Source organism: Syngnathus floridae, unplaced genomic scaffold (genome assembly GCF_059516105.1).
Source record: "Syngnathus floridae isolate MCC-2025c unplaced genomic scaffold, RoL_Sflo_1.0 HiC_scaffold_76, whole genome shotgun sequence".
In the NCBI taxonomy this organism is placed as follows: Eukaryota; Metazoa; Chordata; class Actinopteri; order Syngnathiformes; family Syngnathidae; genus Syngnathus; species Syngnathus floridae.
This window is the reverse complement of record NW_028284105.1, coordinates 114,897-132,816: the sequence shown is the minus strand read 5'-3', so window position 1 is coordinate 132,816 and position 17,920 is coordinate 114,897. Positions and strand designations below refer to the sequence as shown.

At 47.3% G+C, this 17,920-nt stretch overlaps 1 protein-coding gene and 1 long non-coding RNA gene across 2 annotated transcripts; both read left to right on the top strand.

Annotated features, from left to right (window-relative positions):
* The first annotated feature begins 3,934 nt into the window (after positions 1 to 3,934).
* Positions 3,935 to 5,137, top strand: LOC148377919 (uncharacterized). The gene is made up of 4 exons (XR_015856326.1): positions 3,935 to 4,137; positions 4,396 to 4,589; positions 4,714 to 4,827; positions 5,059 to 5,137. It is a non-coding gene; the product is annotated as an uncharacterized LOC148377919 (long non-coding RNA).
* A 2,253-nt stretch (positions 5,138 to 7,390) lies between these two features.
* On the top strand, positions 7,391 to 9,197 carry LOC148377918 (janus kinase and microtubule-interacting protein 3-like). Its single transcript, XM_088368104.1, has 7 exons — positions 7,391 to 7,480; positions 7,570 to 7,803; positions 7,924 to 7,989; positions 8,051 to 8,119; positions 8,196 to 8,563; positions 8,643 to 8,768; positions 9,138 to 9,197. Exons 1-5 carry the CDS (start codon positions 7,391 to 7,393, stop codon positions 8,421 to 8,423), a joined length of 687 nt encoding a protein of 228 aa, XP_088224230.1. The 3' UTR covers positions 8,424 to 8,563; positions 8,643 to 8,768; positions 9,138 to 9,197.
* The last annotated feature ends 8,723 nt before the right edge of the window (positions 9,198 to 17,920 follow it).

Below are 17,920 nucleotides of genomic sequence, written 5' to 3'. Positions count from 1 at the left end.
ATTACAACTGTTTTTTTTTAGCCCTGAAAAGCGAGGGAGTGTGGCGTTTGGGAGGAATGTCGAACTCGGCGTCTGCTTCCAGCCACAGACGCCAAATTTCGACGATTATTTCGACTGGTCAACGGTTGTAAATTATTGCGTTGACTAAAAACTTTATTTAACTCTACTCTTAACTTTGCCGTTTCAGATATGCGGGTATTACACCGCGGAAATGACGTCAATAGGCTGAACTCTCGCCAAAATTCAAATCTGTGGGCGCAATGGCCTTGAGCGAGACACCGGATACAAACACGACGATTATCAACAGAAATATCTTTATTTTCTGCTTGCAAGTGGACCGTCTAGAGCGTACACGGTAAGTACAACTCATTGTGTTTAAAAAGATTTACGTTTGTGTAGTTTGCGTTGCGTTGTATCTGTGAATGTTGGTTGAGGCTAAATGTTAATGTTTAATTTCATTCCTTTAGGTTCCACGGTGTTTGTTGGCTGTATGTTTTCCACTGCAAGAAGAGGCTCGTATCATTGACCAGCAGGAGCTACAATGGTGAGTACCCCTTTCGTCTTCCATTTATGTTAAACACTTCCTATTTCATGTCTAACAGTACTCGATTTAACAAATAACCATAAATAAATACAGTGTGGGCAGTCACGTTAACATATGTGATTATCCTGCCTAATATGTTTATCACAAATATGTCACTAATCACTAATATGTTTATTTGTTTATCACAACACCTTTGGACCTTCAGCAATCGATTATTTCCCTTCATCTACATAGAGACAGAACGATGGTGTCTTAAACATCTCATTCATTTCACCAAATAACTTCACGCAGGTGGATAACGGCCGTCTCGGTCACGCTATGTTGCGTGATGCAGTTTTGAAGAACCAAATGCATTTATTCAATGAATAAGTCAAGCTAGTTCTATGTTTATGATGTTGTAAGTTACGGTACCGATTGAAGTTGAGTTCGAAGCCAGTGGAAAACAGCGCTGCGTTTGTGCTCTCCAGGTACAAATGTTGTGATCTCTGACTGACGACCGGGCGAGACTCGAGTAAGAGATGTCCAAACGAGCTCCGGCAGGGCGGGCCAAGGCGGAGCGAACGGACGCCCTTCAGGCCGCCAATGACGAGCTGAGAACCAAACTGATGGACGTCCAGTTAGAACTTCAGCAGGAGAAGAACAAGGTGAAAACCTCAACAGACAGACACTGCCTGCCTCCCTGCCTGCCTCCCTGCCTGCCTCCCTGCCTGCCTCCCTCCCTCCCAGTTTTCCCGATGTAGATTAGACATGCGTGTGCCATGACTGTGTCAGCCTACATCAACAAATGCACCGAGGACGTCAGCACCACTAAGAATATCATCACCCGGGGCAACCAACGACCCTGGATGACTGAGGAGGTACGTCAAACGCTACGAGCGCGGAACTCTGCCTTCAAGTCTGGCGACAAGGAGACACTGAGGACAGCGAGAGCCAACTTGAACCGTGCCATCAGGATAGCGAAGCGAGACCGCAGTCGAAAATTTCAGGATCGTTTCCACGACGTCAAAAACATCAGGAGTATGTGGCAAGGCATACGGGCGATTACAGACTACAACTCACCCTCCCCCCCCCCGGTGGGTGTAGTTGATGCTGACTTTCTAAATGGTCTAAATAACTTCTTTGGGAGGTTCGAGGCACTAAACGGCACTCCAGCAGTTAAAACTGTCCCCCATCAGGAAGAGGAGGTACTCTGCCTTGACTCCGCCGATGTGTTGAAGACCCTGAGGAGAGTCAACCCCTGTAAGGCCCCTGGCCCCGACAACATTCCTGGGCGTGTGTTCAGGGAATGTGCAAGTCATCTGGCTGGGGTCATCACAGACATTTTTAACACCTCGCTGGGCCAAGCCACAGTGCCGGCGTGCTTTAAGACTGCCTCCATCATTCCGGTGCCGAAGAAACCTCAAATCACCTAATTTATTGATTACCGGCCTGTTGCACTGACTCCGGTTATGATGAAGTGCTTCGAAAGGCTGCTTAAAGGTCACATCGTTTCCAGACTCCCCCTATTATTTGACCCGTTCCAGTTTGCCGACCGGCAAAACCGCTCCACTCAGGACGCCATCTCCTCCGTTCTTCACCTGAGCCTGGCTCACCTGGAGGAGAAGAACACCCATGTGCGGAGGCTGTTCCTGGACTTCAGCTCAGCGTTTAACACCATCATCCCACAGCATCTGGTAGGAAAATTGGAACACCTGGGCTTCAACACCCCCCTTCGCAACTGGCTGCTAGACTTCCTCACCAACAGACCTCAGTCAGTCCGGGTCGGACAGAACACCTCTGATGTCATCACCCTCAGCACAGGCTCCCTTCAGGGCTGCGTCCTGAGCCCCCTGCTGTGCACCCTGATGACACACGACTGCGTCCTCAGGTTCACCACCAATCACATCGTGAAGTCAGCAGACGACACAACGGTGGTGGGGCTCATCAGAGACAACAACGACCTGGACTACAGAGAGGAGGTGGAGCAGCTGGTGGGCTGGTGCAGAGAAAACAGCCTGATCCTGAATGAGGAGAAGATGAAGGAGATCATCGTCGACTTCAGGAAAAAACAGCCTCACCACGCTCCACTGATCATCAACAGCTCAGCTGTGGAGGTGGTCAGCACCACCAAATTCCTGGGGGTCCACATCACAGAAGACCTCACCTGGACTATGAACACTACGGCACTGGTCAAGAGGGCACAGAAGCGCTTGTACTTCCTGCGGAGGATGAGGAGAGCCCACCTGCCCCCACCCATCATGAGGACGTTCTACAGGAGCACCATAGAGAGCATTCTGACAAGCTGTCTCTCTGTGTGGTGTGGAGGCTGCACCGCCTCCGATTGGAAGAACGTGAGGAGTGGTGAGGACAGCAGAGAGGATCATAGGGGCTCCTCTTCCCTCCATTCAGGACATTTCATCTCAGCGCTGCATGTCCCGTGCCCGTAACATCATCAATGACCCATCACACCCCCACCATGGACTGTTCTCCCTGCTGCCCTCTGGGAAGAGGTTTGCAGCATCCGCTGCAGGTCCACCAGGTTCTGCAACAGCTTTTTCCCTGCTGTCATCAGACTGTTGAACACTAGAACTGTTGAGCTCTAAACTGAACTCTGCATCACACATTCACAGAACTGTACTTTATGACACTACGGACCTCTATCTTGCACTATCTCGCACTACCAACTTTACTGAACTTGTATAAACCCTTTAAATAGAAGTTTAATACATGGTTTAGCATTCCTCTGCACACTCTTGAATACTGTTTTGCCTACTTGCACTATTGCATAATTATCACTGCTGCACTTTATACTTATTTTTAATATATATATATATATATATATATATATAGTATATATGTATATATATATATTTTCATAGGATATGTTACTTCTATTCAACTGCAATATCACTACTTTGTTGTAAGACGTATGCAACGGAATTTCGTTTTGTATGCACCATGTGCAGACAAGATGACAATAAAGTTTGTCTAAGTCTAAGTCATGTCAGGTCAGCTGTCTGGAGAGAGAGAGAAGTCAGGACCTGCGGGCGGAGCACCACCGTGCCACCGCCGCCATGACGGAACTCAAAAGCAAACTCCATGAGGAGAAGCAGAAAGAGTTAGCCATTACCAGGGAGACATTACTGCGGCAGCATGAAATGGAGCTGATGAGAGTGATCAAAGTCAAAGATGGAGAGATCCAGCGACTGAATGCCTTGGTTCTCAGCCTGAGGGACGGCTCCATGGACAAGGTGATCCGCTCTATCCGTGTCTGACTATCCGCACGCCACGTCGGGCTTCGATGCGGCCGCTACCGTATTGTGTAGCTTGTCCCCAGTAAGCGTCGCGGCGCTCCGTTGCGGTCTCAACGGCCCGGTGTGGCGCAATGTCTGCTCAGGTGAGGAGGGGGGGCGCTTTGCTGGCGGAGGTGGAGGAGACGCGGCGGTGTCGGGAGACCGAGCGGTGTCGCCTCCACCAGGAGCGCGGAAGAAGCCCTGGCAGCGGCCTAGCAGGCCTGGCAGTCCCGAGCGGCCGAGCTCCGATCGGCTCATCACCAGCATCGGGAGGAGCTGAGCCGAACCAAGAGAGACTGCGAGAGGGAGATCCGCCGACTGGTAGGACTGATCAGATGCGCGGTGCGTGACTATGTTCCCAATTTCGTTGTATACCTGCAGTGCAATGACACCTAAGGCATTCTATTCTATTCTATTTCACAAGAAGAAAATGTCCGGTTGCTCGCTTCGCTTTTGTCACAGCAAAGGTGTTCTAGTCGATTCAAGAACAAAATTGGCCGGTTGCTCTCTTTGTTTTTGTCACAATTCTGGCAAATGAGTTTGCCCGCCTGCCTGAGCGCTCCCCGTTTGTACATCCAGACGGATGAGATCAAGCTGAAAGACAGAGCGGTTAGTGTTTTGGATGAAACCCTGGGGCCGGCCACGTCCACCGCCTTCAGCTGCAGACTCAGGCTGCCGAGCAGCAGATCGCTGCCCTGAGGGATTCCCAAAGGGCGGGCCTAAACTACCCTGGAAGTGGGGTCAACGCCGCTACTAGCAATCCTCTTCATTGCGTAAGCCACCTCATCACACACTTGCAGTACGCATGACTTAGTTCGTTGCTGGAGGAAGGTAGCACAAAAACAGTTTTGAACTTTGAACGAGTGCTTGTGTGTGTGTGTTGCGGGGCGTTTTCAGTCTCAGGAGGATCGGGACACGCGACGGTTTCATCTGAAAATCGCTGAGCTCAGCGCAGTCATCAGGAAACTGGAGGATCGAAACGCCCTGCTTTCTGAAGAGCGCAATGAACTGGTAATTTATTGACGGCACGCTTGAAGGTTTGCGCTACGTTTGATGCGCGCCATCCAGCGAGGCACCCATTGCGCTTGCTTATTAGTTGAGCGGCGCGGCGAGTCGGTTGCCTGGTAGATGTCTTTTATTGGGAGCCAAAGCCACGATTCCGTTCAAACCGATGCAAAAGGAATGGATACGTTCTGGCCCGCGTGTTGTGCGTCTTTCACATCCCGCACTTCATGCTTGCAGCTAAAGCGACTGAGAGAAACAGAAAGCCAGTTTCTGCCACTCCTGTACAAAAACAAACGCCTGAGCAGGAAGAATGAAGAACTCTCGCTGGTGCTGTGTCGCCTTGAAAACAAAGTGCGCTTTGTCACCCAGGAGAACGAGGAGATGGCAAGCTTGGTAAGTCGACGCGGACAACGGCGGCGTGCCAACAGAGTCCACTGCATTTGTGTTCCACAGAGAAGGCCTAGTTCGCTCAATGACCTGGACCGCGGTTGCGGCCAGCAGGACGGTGAAATGGAGTTCCTTCAAGTTGTGGAGCAGCGGCACATCATCGACGACTTGTCCAAGGTCTTCAGGCAGGCGACTCGGTGCACGTACGGCAGCGCCGCGCTCGCTCGCTGTCGCCAGGAAACCTTTTCCGTCCAAAGCTTGGCCGGCGGCCGCCATCCAAAAAATTGGCCCCTTAAATTCCGACCTTTCAAGCAGGAGCATTGTGCGCACGCGTTTGAACACGCTTTAGACTTGTTTTGCCGTTTTCAGCAGCTCAAAGCTCCCGTTTTGTCAGCGCCTTTGCCACTCGCTGTGCGCTGAAAACGACGGACTTGCCCGGCTGCTCAGCCCGTCAACCATGAGCCGCGAGCGCGACGTCATTGTCCGTAGGCAGCTAGTGGCAAAATGCACCCTGTTAGAGTTGCGCTCGCTCCAACTTATTTTGCAAGAACCACACGGGAGACAAGTAAGTTCTTTTGGACACCTGCAGGTGGAGAGTCCATCCGTTGTACGAATGAAGTCTGACTCTCGGCTCCTGCACGAGCATTTTAATTAAGAGAAACAGGGTGGGTGTAAGAGTGGATTGAATAGAGGAAGCCCTTGACCTCTAGTCAAAACATAGCAAGGGGTGTTTTACGACTTTGTGTAGGAAGGGATAAGCGATAGGGATAAATAAGGGATAAATAATATTATTTATTACAGGTCGCAGTCAAAGTCAAAGCAACACAATGATACGATAAAGATAATCTGGAAAACCCTGACACACCCTGTAGTTGTCACTTTTGGAAAAGACGAGCGTCCCTCCAATCATCGCCGGTGACGTGTTTTTCAGGCTCTGGAGACAGGAGCTCATGTCAGAAATGTCATTGTGAGTCGCGTTTGTTTCTGCGCCGGAGCCGTTCGTTCCCTTTGCATCCAAAGAATCTCAAAGGCGGATTATTTGTGTCGACAGGAGAGAGATTTGCTGCTACGATACCGACGTCGAGAATCTCTGAGGAGGAACAAAGCGTGAGGTCCTGCAAGGTGAGTCTGTTTGTTTGCGGCTGCTTGGTGTTGCGCAAGATGAAATGGCCTTTTTCTCGCTATCGTTCCTCTCGTCGATTCATCGTGAGGTGTCGCTTCAGTTTGTTCAGAGAGATGTTTGCTTCCGCGCCCGCAGGTCATCGAAACATTTTACGGCTACGACGAAGACGTGTTGGTGGACTCGGACGGATCGTCCTTGTCTTTTCACACCGACAGAACCCCCGACACGGAACCCGAAGAGGTAGCCCGCCATTTCTGCCAGCGTATTGGCACCAAACATTCCTCTTCAGCCTGGAATCGGACTCGTCTTTGCGTCGCGGGTGCTTTGTCGCCGGTCTGACTGATTCTGGTACTAGTGCTGTGTTGCATTGGTGTGTGCATGAAGAGGCGGAGCTTCGCTACCGCCAGCTGACGCAAGAATATCAAGCGCTGCAACGAGCCTACGCTCTGCTAGCCCAGACCAGCGAAAGGGGACTACGACGCCGAGAAGGAGATCAAGGTGGCGCCCCTTCCCGCAACCCCCGGCCGGGTCGCAGCCTCCCCGTTCTCACCCAGCCTCGGGTGTTCTCTGGTCTGAAAGGAGAAGGAGGAGCCTCCCTCCTCCTCCTTTCAGACCAGAGAAAAGCTGATGGTAGAAATGGGTCACTATCAAAGCAGAGTAGCAGATCTGGAGTCAGCGCTGAAGCAACAAGGACAGGTAAGCTCATCAATGAGCACACCTTTTTCTCAGACAAAATAGCTACATTCTTCAGTCACTCATCCGTCTGGCATTACTGGACCAACCCCCGAACGTGGCTGGGAAAATGCGGAGAAAAGCAAATGTCATTTTCCAGTCAACCAAAGAATTTGTGGATGAAAATGACACAACATTCCAAAGCTGTCCACGCGTTTGTCTCTTCTAGAATGTCAAGTGGGTGGAGGAGAAGCAGCTGCTGCGTCAGAGCAATCAGCAGTTGGCCGAAAAGGTGACGGAAAGAAAGGCGCTGGGCGGAGTCGCTTGGCGTCACACCTGTCGGGAAGCCCCGCAGATGAGGTCTGACTGTCTTTTCAGGTCAGGCGGATGGAGGCGGAAGAAGCGCGTCTGAAAGAGCACATCCAGGATATCCGAGACCAAAACGAACTGCTTGAGTTCCGCATCCTGGAGCTGGAGGTGGGAAGACTCGCACAAGCGTGTTGAGGCCAGAGATGTGACGGACGGACGGACGGACGGACGGACGGATGCATGCCTCTGCCTTTCAGGAGAGGGAGTGGCGCTCCCCCGTCTTGAAGTTTCTGCAAGTCCGTTTCCCAGACGGCCTCAGCCCTTTGCAGATCTACTGCGAGGCCGAGGGCGTGAGCGTACGTAAGGCGTCCCTCGCAACCCTAACCTTAACCCGAGGTCCCAGAACACCTTACATTGCTCCTTGCGCCTTTCCCCCGGACATCGTCATCAGTGATCTGATGAAGAAGCTGGACATCCTGGGCTATAACGCCGTAAGTGTATGTCGAACTCCTTATGTTCGCACTCCACGAGACTCGGCGGCTCAAATGTGACTTTTGGAAGGCTTTGCGCTGAAAGAAGCTTGTTGATGCTGTGCCTTTGGGCTCTTGCAGAATCTCACCAACGAGGAGCAGGTGGTCGTGATTCACGCCAGGACCCTTCTCACCCTAGCCGAGAAGGTAACGCGCACGTCCACGCACGCTCTCGCATTCTGCTTATGTGACAGCAGCCTTTCCTCAGTGGTTAGAATACATCAAAGTGACCAAGTCAGCACTTCAACAGAAGATGTTGGACATTGAAAGTGAGAAGGTAGACAGACACGCGACATCAGCCAAGGGGAACTCCGGCAATGTGCCCCAACAATTCTGACCTTGAGCTGTGCTAGGATATGTTCTGCAAGCAGAAGGGCTACCTGGATGAAGAGTTGGACTTCAGGAAGTGTTCCATGGACCAGGCTCATAAGGTAAGCCGCCCTCAAATCTCCCGCCGGACCACTGATGGACGAGGATTGCGGCCCAGAGGATCCTGGAGCTGGAGGCCATGTTGTACGAGGCGCTACCGCAGCGGGACTGCCCCGCCACGGACGGCGAAAAAGCCAGCCACGCTGGCGTGAATGACGTGCTGACGGCGGATCAGAGAGAAGAGCTTAGGAGCGCCGTGGACCAATGGAAGCGAGCCCTGATGTGCGAGTTGAGGGAGCGCGACGCTTGCATCCTCCAAGAGAGAATGGATCTGCTGCACAGCGCGCAACAGGTAAGGGCCCAAAGCCAGCCCGGCACTTACTTGCACGCTTACTGGCTTTTGAATGCCACTTTCCATTTGTCCGTCCTAGAGGAACAAAGAGCTGAAAGAATTCATCGAAGCTCAGAAGAGACAAATCAAACAATTGGAGGAGAAGTTTCTGTTTCTCTTTCTATTCTTCTCCTTGGCCTTCATTCTGTGGCCCTAACACCAGCTGGTGAGTGAGCTCCAGCGGCACCGCACTCGACACCTCCGATACACTGCCAGCCGGTCTCAGACGTTGGCAGACGCTCCGATGCCAACGTATACCCCCCGCCACGGTGACAGAGGCACCGCGTCACACCGGCGCTCATCCAATCAGAAGGCAGGAAAAGCAAATTCACATGCAGGGCACTTTTGAACCAGAAGAGAGCGCCACAAAAAACGGTTGTTGCCCCAAACGCGCACTAAAAAGGGTCAGAATAACAAGAGTCCCACTGGCCAGCCGGGGCCACCCGTCCAGCTGTTTCTTCAGGGGGGAAAAAAATTGGAGTCACCGGTGAGTACATTTTGCATTTAGCTCTGCTTTTCTGCTTCTGTCTTCAAGTGTGTGGCATCCTGCGATCAAAGAGTCAGCCAACCCCAAAGCGGTTGACCTCAACGTCCCACCACCATGCCTACCAGAGCAGGTGACGTGATGCTTTGGACATCCTTCCGTCTCAGATGCCCAAAAGTACTCTTTGCCACATCTGCGGCAATACGGTGTCTTTTCAAAGGTGCAAATAAATCCAGCGTGGGCGGAACACGCACGTCTTCGGTTTTTCCCGCTTTGTTTGTGTGACAGCTGTTGTGAAAATTTTATACAAATAAAGTTGTATAGTACAGGTTTGGCCAAGCCGCAACTCCCGAACCGCATGCGGCTCTTTTATGTTCATATCAACATTTGTGTGTGTGTGTGTGTGTGTGTGTGGGGGGGGGGGGGGGTTGTGCGTGTTGGCTTCACTTGAGTTCAATTTGGTATTTTGGTCAAAAGCGCATGTGGTGAAATTCCACAAAGTAGGATGGGCAAACACATTTCTTTAAACTATGAGTGTCAATTGGGCTCTCGAAATGGCAGGGAAAAGATGCACAGCAAAACGAAAATACGTAGATGAACACAGGACGTTTTAATCAGAGTGGGAAAGTTTCTATTTTTTGTTGAACGTGATGGCAAACCATTCTGCCTGATATGTCAGACCTCAGCGCATTTCAAAGATTCAAATCTTCAGCGCCATGCACTTCAGCTCACTCCATGCTAACATTGATCAGGCGTCGAACCCGCATCATCATGCTTAAGAGGTGGCCATGCTAACCAGTGCGCCATTATGTCAACGCATAATAACTAAGTCTACTGGTCAAAACAGCGGTTACTATATGACGTCGCTACGTCGTGGTCACGTGACGCAGACAAGACGTCAATGGACGTGGGCAGAGTTAACTTGTTTAAAAGGGAGTAGGCAGAAGAAATATTTAATTTATTTAAATCTATTTTGAGTGCACACCATTATGCCAATGCATAACAACTGTAAATCTACTAAACAAAACAGCGGTTGCTATATGACATCTGCCACGTCGTGGTCACGTGACATACGTGACGTCGATGGGCGTAACTTTCGCCGGAATTCAAATCCGCGGGGAGAGTTAACTTGTTTAAAAGAGAGTGGGCAGAAGAATTATTTAATTTATTTAAATCTATTTGGTGTGTGCGCCATTATGTCAATGCATAACAACTGTAAGTCTACTAAACAAAACAGCGGTTGCTATATGACGTCTGCCACGTCGTGGTCACGTGACGCGGACGTGACGTCGACGCCTACTTTACATCCCACCGATCACAGGACCCCTCGGCTGCATAACCGTGCCCCCTTCCCAACCAATCGGATTTGCTATACGCGAAAACGACGCCAATGGAAAGAGCTTCCGCCCAAATTTAAATCCGTGGGCGTGGCTCGCAGCAGGAAGTAGGAAAATGGCGGCGATGTTGACAAAGACACAGCGGATGGTAACATACGACTAACAAGAGAAATATTTTTATTTTCTGCTTGCAACTGGACCGTCCAGAGCGTACACGGTAAGTACAACTCATCGTTTTTAAAAAGAAGTACTTTTGTTGCCCTGAAAAGCGAGTGAGCGTGGCGTTTGTGGGGGACGTCGAATTTCGACGATTCTTTCTGGTCAACGGTTGTAAATGATTGTGTTGATTAAAAAAGAAAACTTGATGTAACTCTACTTTTAACTGCCGTTTCAGATAGATTTGGAATTGCATCACATCCAATTTTGCCTAGAGCGTACACGGTAAGTAACACTCGTTGTGTTTAAGGAGATTTACGTTTGTAATAGCAGAAGTGTAGCCGCGTTGCGTTGTACGTGTGAATGTTGGTCCGGGCGAAATGTTAATGTTTAATTTCATTCCTTTAGGTTCCACGGTGTTTGTTGGCTGCAAGTTTTCCACTGCAAGAAGAGGCTCATATCATTGACCAGGAGCGAGCTACAATGGTGAGTAGCCATAACATTTATGTTAAACACTTCCTATTTCATGTCTAACAGTACTTGATTTAACAAATAACCATAAATAAATACAGTGTGGGCACTGAAGTTAACATATGTGATTATACTGCCTAATCTGTCACCGAGTAGATTGTTGCAAAGTAATATAAGATCCAAAGTTGTAATTCAGAATAGTTTTCAAAAGAAGGCCATTAGAATTATATACAAGTCTGATTACCCTGAACAAGCTATTAATTAAATCACAAATTCTTCAATTCAAAGATTTGGTAGATTATCAGACAAATAATGTCTAACAGTAATTGATTTAACACATCACGATAAGTAGATTGAGTGTGGGCACTCTCAAGTTAACATATGTGATTATACTGCCTAATCTGTTACAGAGTATGTTGTTGCCAAGTAATGTAGAATAGATCCAAAGTAGTAATCCAGAATAGTTTTGAAGAGGCCATTAGAATGATAAACAAATCTGATTACCTTGAACATAATAACAAGCTAAGTGTTTAATATGTCCTATGAAGTCAAAATTGGGCACCATCATGTGGTGAAATTTGGAATTGCATCACATCCAATTTTGCCTGGGAACAAACAGATTACATAAATCTTAGTTTTGAATAAGCCACTCCTTCTCAAACAAGTAAACTCTGCCCATTTTGCGCAGTAGATGTTCTGTTAATATCTAGTATTTATACAAAGTCATAATTTAAATTGCTTTCAACCTTCATTCATCGGTTCAACCAACATTACTCGCTCTTATTACCAACTTGTATTGATTTAACTAAGCGTTTAATACTTCCTATCAGGTCTCAAATCGAGATTTGGCAAAATACAATTTCAGCAAATCCAATTTTGCCAGGGAACAAAAATAGATTAAATAAACTAAATAAGTCCTCTTCCCATTAAATAAATCAGAAAAGTCTGTCTTGTAACCAGTCCTCTTCAAACAAGTAAAGTCTGCCCATTTTGTGCCGTAGATTTTGTGTCTATGCCTAGTATTTAAACAAAATCATAATTTAAACGACTTCTTTCCTTCATTCACTTTGGAAATTTGGAATTGCAGCAAATCGAATTTTGGCAGGGAACAAAAATAGATCAATTAAACTAAATAAGTCTTCTTCCCATTAAATAAATTAAAAAAGTCTGTCTTGTAACCAGTCCTTTTCAAACAAGTAAAGTCTGCCCATTTTGTGCCGTCGATTTTGTGTTAATGCCTAGTATTTATACAAAATCATAATTTAAAGGACTTCATTCCTTCATTCACTTTGGAAATTTGGAATTGCAGCACATCAAATTTTGCCTGGGAAGAAAAGTAGATTAAATAAATTTAATAAGTCTTACTACTTCCCATTAAATAAATTAAATACGTCTTACTTGTTCCCACTCCTTTTCAAAACAGTAGTTTAAAACGAGGGCCCTTCACTCAATCTTTAACCTCAACCCCGCACGTTGTGTTGTATCTGTGAATGTTGGTTGTGGCCAAATGATAGTTTTCTTTCATTCGTTTAGGTTCCAAGAAAACTTGATGTAACTCTACTTTTAACTGCCGTTTCAGATAAGCGGGTATTACGTCGCAGTCAAATGCCGCGGATATGACGTAATTGCCCGAACCTCCGCCAAAATTCAAATCTGTTGGCGCGATGGCCGTGAGCCACTGAGCAGCGACGATTATCAACAGAAATATCTTTATTTTCTGCTTGCAACTGGACCGTCTAGAGCGTACACGGTAAGTAACACTCATTGTGTTTAAGGAGATTTACGTTTGTAATAGCAGAAGTGTAGCCGCGTTGCGTTGTACGTGTGAAAATTGGTCGAGGCGAAATGTTAATGTTTAATTTCATTCCTTTAGGTTCCACGGTGTTTGTTGGCTGCAAGTTTTCCACTGCAAGAAGAGGCTCGTATCATTGACCAGGAGCGAGCTACAATGGTGAGTAGCCATAACATTTATGTTAAACACTTCCTATTTCATGTCTAACAGTACTTGATTTAACAAATAACCATAAATAAATACAGTGTGGGCACTGAAGTTAACATATGTGATTATACTGCCTAATCTGTCACGGAGTAGATTGTTGCAAAGTAATATAAGATCCAAAGTTGTAATTCAGAATAGTTTTCAAAAGAAGGCCATTAGAATTATATACAAGTCTGATTACCCTTAACATAACAACAAGCTATTAATTAAATCACAAATTCTTCAATTCAAAGATTTGGTAGATTATCAGACAAATAATGTCTAACAGTAATTGATTTAACACATCACGATAAGTAGATTGAGTGTGGGCACTCTCAAGTTAACAGATATGATTATACTGCCTAATCTGTTACAGAGTATGTTGTTGCCAAGTAATGTAGAATAGATCCAAAGTAGTAATCCAGAATAGTTTTGAAGAGGCCATTAGAATAATAAACAAATCTGATTACCTTGAACATAATAACAAGCTAAGTGTTTAATATGTCCTATGAAGTCAAAATTGGGCACCATCATGTGGTGAAATTTGGAATTGCATCACATCCAATTTTGCCTGGGAACAAACAGATTAAATAAATCTTAGTTTTGAATAAGCCACTCCTTCTCAAACAAGTAAACTCTGCCCATTTCGCGCAGTAGATGTTCTGTTAATATCTAGTATTTATACAAAGTCATAATTTAAATTGCTTTCAACCTTCATTCATCGGTTCAACCAACATTACTCGCTCTTATTACCAACTTGTATTGATTTAACTAAGCGTTTAATACTTCCTATCAGGTCTCAAGGCAAGATTTGGCAAAATACAATTTCAGCAAATCCAATTTTGCCAGGGAACAAAAATAGATTAAATAAACTAAATAAGTCTTCTTCCCATTAAATAAATCAGAAAAGTCTGTCTTGTAACCAGTCCTCTTCAAACAAGTAAAGTCTGCCCATTTTGTGCCGTAGATTTTGTGTCTATGCCTAGTATTTAAACAAAATCATAATTTAAACGACTTCTTTCCTTCATTCACTTTGTAAATTTGGAATTGCAGCAAATCGAATTTTGCCAGGGAACAAAAATAGATCAATTAAACTAAATAAGTCTTCTTCCCATTAAATAAATTAAAAAAGTCTGTCTTGTAACCAGTCCTTTTCAAACAAGTAAAGTCTGCCCATTTTGTGCCGTCGATTTTGTGTTAATGCCTAGTATTTATACAAAATCATAATTTAAAGGACTTCATTCCTTCATTCACTTTGGAAATTTGGAATTGCAGCACATCAAATTTTGCCTGGGAAGAAAAGTAGATTAAATAAATTTAATAAGTCTTACTACTTCCCATTAAATAAATTAAATACGTCTTACTTGTTCCCACTCCTTTACAAAAAAGTAGTTTAAAACGAGGTCCCTTCACTCAACCTTTAACCCTATTTATTCACCTTCTAGGCTAAGTGTTAAAGGCTAAGTGTTAAAGGCTAAGTGTTAAAGGCTAAGTGTTAGAGGCTAAGTGCCAGAGGCTAGGCGCCAGAGGCGAGTTTTTGTGGGCTGAAGTTTTAGTGGGGTTAGTGTGAATACAATCCAAAAGAATACAACAGAATACAATACAATAGAATATAATACATAGATTAAATTCAATAGCTCTTACTACTTCCCATTAAATAAATTAAATACGTCTTACTTGTTCCCAATCCTTTTCAAAAAAGTAGTTTAAAACGAGGGCCCTTCACTCAACCTTTAACCTCAACCCCGCACGTCACATTGTGTTGTATCTGTGAATGTTGGTTGTGGCCAAATGATAGTTTTCTTTCATTCGTTTAGGTTCCACGGTGTTTGTTGGCTATGTTTTCCACTGTCAGAAGGATGAAAATACAAAGTACAACGCTTGGACGTGGGCGAAGACGTCACCGGTGAGTCCTTCCTTCCTATTTATTTACCTTCTAGATGCTAGAGGCTAAGTGTTAGAGGCTAAGTGTTAGAGGCTAAGTGTTAAACACAATACGAACAACACAACGATACTGCACTGAACAACACGATACCGCACTGAGAAACACGATACCGCACTGAACAACACGATACCGCACTGAACAACACCATGCCGCACTGAACACCATGCCACACTGAACAACACCATCCCGCACTGAACAACACCATGCCGCACTAAACAACACCATGCCGCACTGAACAACACCATGCCTCACTGAACGACACCATGCCGCACTGAAAGACACCATGCCGCACTGAACGACACCATGCCGCACTGAAAGACACCATCCCGCACAGAACACCATGCCGCACTGAACAACACCATCCTGCACTGAACAACACCATCCCGCACTGAACAACACCATGCCGCACTGAACAACATTATGCCGCACTGAACATTATGCCGCACTGAACAACACCATGCCGCACTGAACAACACCATGCCGCACTGAACAACATTATGCCGCACTGAACAACACCATGCCGCACTGAACAACACCATGCCGCACTGAACAACACCATGCCGCACTGAACAACATTATGCCGCACTGAACAACACCATGCCGCACTGAACAACACCATCCTGCACTGAACAACACCATGCCGCACTGAACAACACCATGCCGCACTGAACAACACCATCCCGCACTGAACAACACCATCCCGCACTGAACAACACCATGCCGCACTGAACAACATTATGCCGCACTGAACAACATTATGCCGCACTGAACAACACCATGCCGCACTGAACAACACCATGCCGCACTGAACAACACCATGCCGCACTGAACAACATTATAACGCACTGAACAACACCATCCCGCACTGAACAACACCATGCCGCACTAAACAACATTATGCCGCACTGAACAACATTATGCCGAAATGAACAACACCATGCCGCACTGAACAACACCATGCCGCACTGAACAACACCATCCTGCACTGAACAACACCATCCCGCACTGAACAACACCATGCCGCACTGAACAACACCATGCCGCACTGAACAACACCATGCCGCAATGAACAACACCATCCCGCACTGAACAACATTATGCCGCACTGAACAACATTATGCCGCACTGAACAACATTATGCCGCACTGAACAACACCATGCCGCACTGAACAACACCATCCTGCACTGAACAACACCATCCCGCACTGAACAACACCATGCCGCACTGAACAACATTATGGCGCACTGAACAACATTATGCCGCACTGAACAACACCATGCCGCACTGAACAACACCATGCCGCACTGAACAACACCATGCCGCAATGAACAACACCATCCCGCACTGAACAACACCATGCCGCACTGAGCAACACCATGCCGCACTGAACAACACCATCCTGCACTGAACAACACCATGCCGCACTGAACAACACCATTGCGCACTGAACAACACCATGCCGCACTGAACAACATTACGCTGCACTGAACAACACCATGCCGCACTGAACAACACCATGCCGCACTGAACAACACCATGCCGCATTGAACAACACCATGCCGCATTGAACAACACCATGCCGCACTGAACAACACCATCCTGCACTGAACAACACCATGCCGCATTGAACAACACCATGCCGCACTGAACAACACCATCCTGCACTGAACAACACCATCCCGCACTGAACAACACCATCCCGCATTGAACAACACCATCCTGCACTGAACAACACCATGCCGCACTGAACAACACCATGCCGCACTGAACAACACCATTCCGCACTGAACAACACCATGCCGCACTGAACAACACCATCCTGCACTGAACAACACCATCCCGCACTGAACAACACCATGCCGCATTGAACAACACCATCCTGCACTGAACAACACCATCCTGCACTGAACAACACCATGCCGCACTGAACAACACCATGCCGCACTGAACAACACCATGCCGCACTGAACAACACCATGCCGCACTGAACAACATTATGCCGCACTGAACAACATTATGTCGCACTGAACAACACCATGCCGCACTGAACAACACCATGCCGCACTGAACAACATTATGCCGCACTGAAAAACACCATGCCGCACTGAACAACACCATCCCGCACTGAACAACACCATGCCGCATTGAACAACACCATGCCGCACTGAACAACACCATGCTGCACTGAACAACATTATGCTGCACTGAACAACACGATCCTGCATTGAACAACACCATGCCGCACTGAACAACACCATCCTGCACTGAACAACACCATCCTGCACTGAACAACACCACCCCGCACTGAACAACACGATCCCGCATTGAACAACACCATCCCGCACTGAACAACACCATGCCGCACTGAACAACACCATTCCGCACTGAACAACACCATGCCGCACTGAACAACACCATGCCGCACTGAACAACACCATGCCGCACTGAACAACACCATGCCGCACTGAACAACATTATGCCGCACTGAACAACACCATGCCGCACTGAACAACACCATCCCGCACTGAACAACACCATGCCGCATTGAACAACACCATGCCGCACTGAACAACACCATCCTGCACTGAACAACACCATCCCGCACTAAACAACACCATGCCGCACTGAACAACATTATGGCGCACTGGACAACATTATGCCGCACTGAACAACACCATGCCGCACTGAACAACACCATGCCGCACTGAACAACACCATGCCGCACTGAACAACACCATGCCGCACTGAACAACACCATGCCGCACTGAACAACACCATGCCGCACTGAACAACACCATGCCGCACTGAACAACACGATCCCGCATTGAACAACACCATCCTGCACTGAACAACACCATGCCGCACTGAACAACACCATGCCGCACTGAACAACACCATGCCGCACTGAACAACACCATGCCGCACTGAACGACACCATCCTGCACT

Excerpts from the sequence above, each read along its gene's own strand:
- LOC148377918 (XM_088368104.1), top strand. The coding sequence starts at position 7,391 with ATGGAGGCGGAAGAAGCGCGTCTGAAAGAGCACATCCAGGATATCCGA. Across the intron at positions 7,990-8,050 it reads TTCTCACCCTAGCCGAGAAG|TGGTTAGAATACATCAAAGT; the intron begins GTAACGCGCACG and ends GCCTTTCCTCAG. Across the intron at positions 8,120-8,195 it reads TGGACATTGAAAGTGAGAAG|GATATGTTCTGCAAGCAGAA; the intron begins GTAGACAGACAC and ends GAGCTGTGCTAG.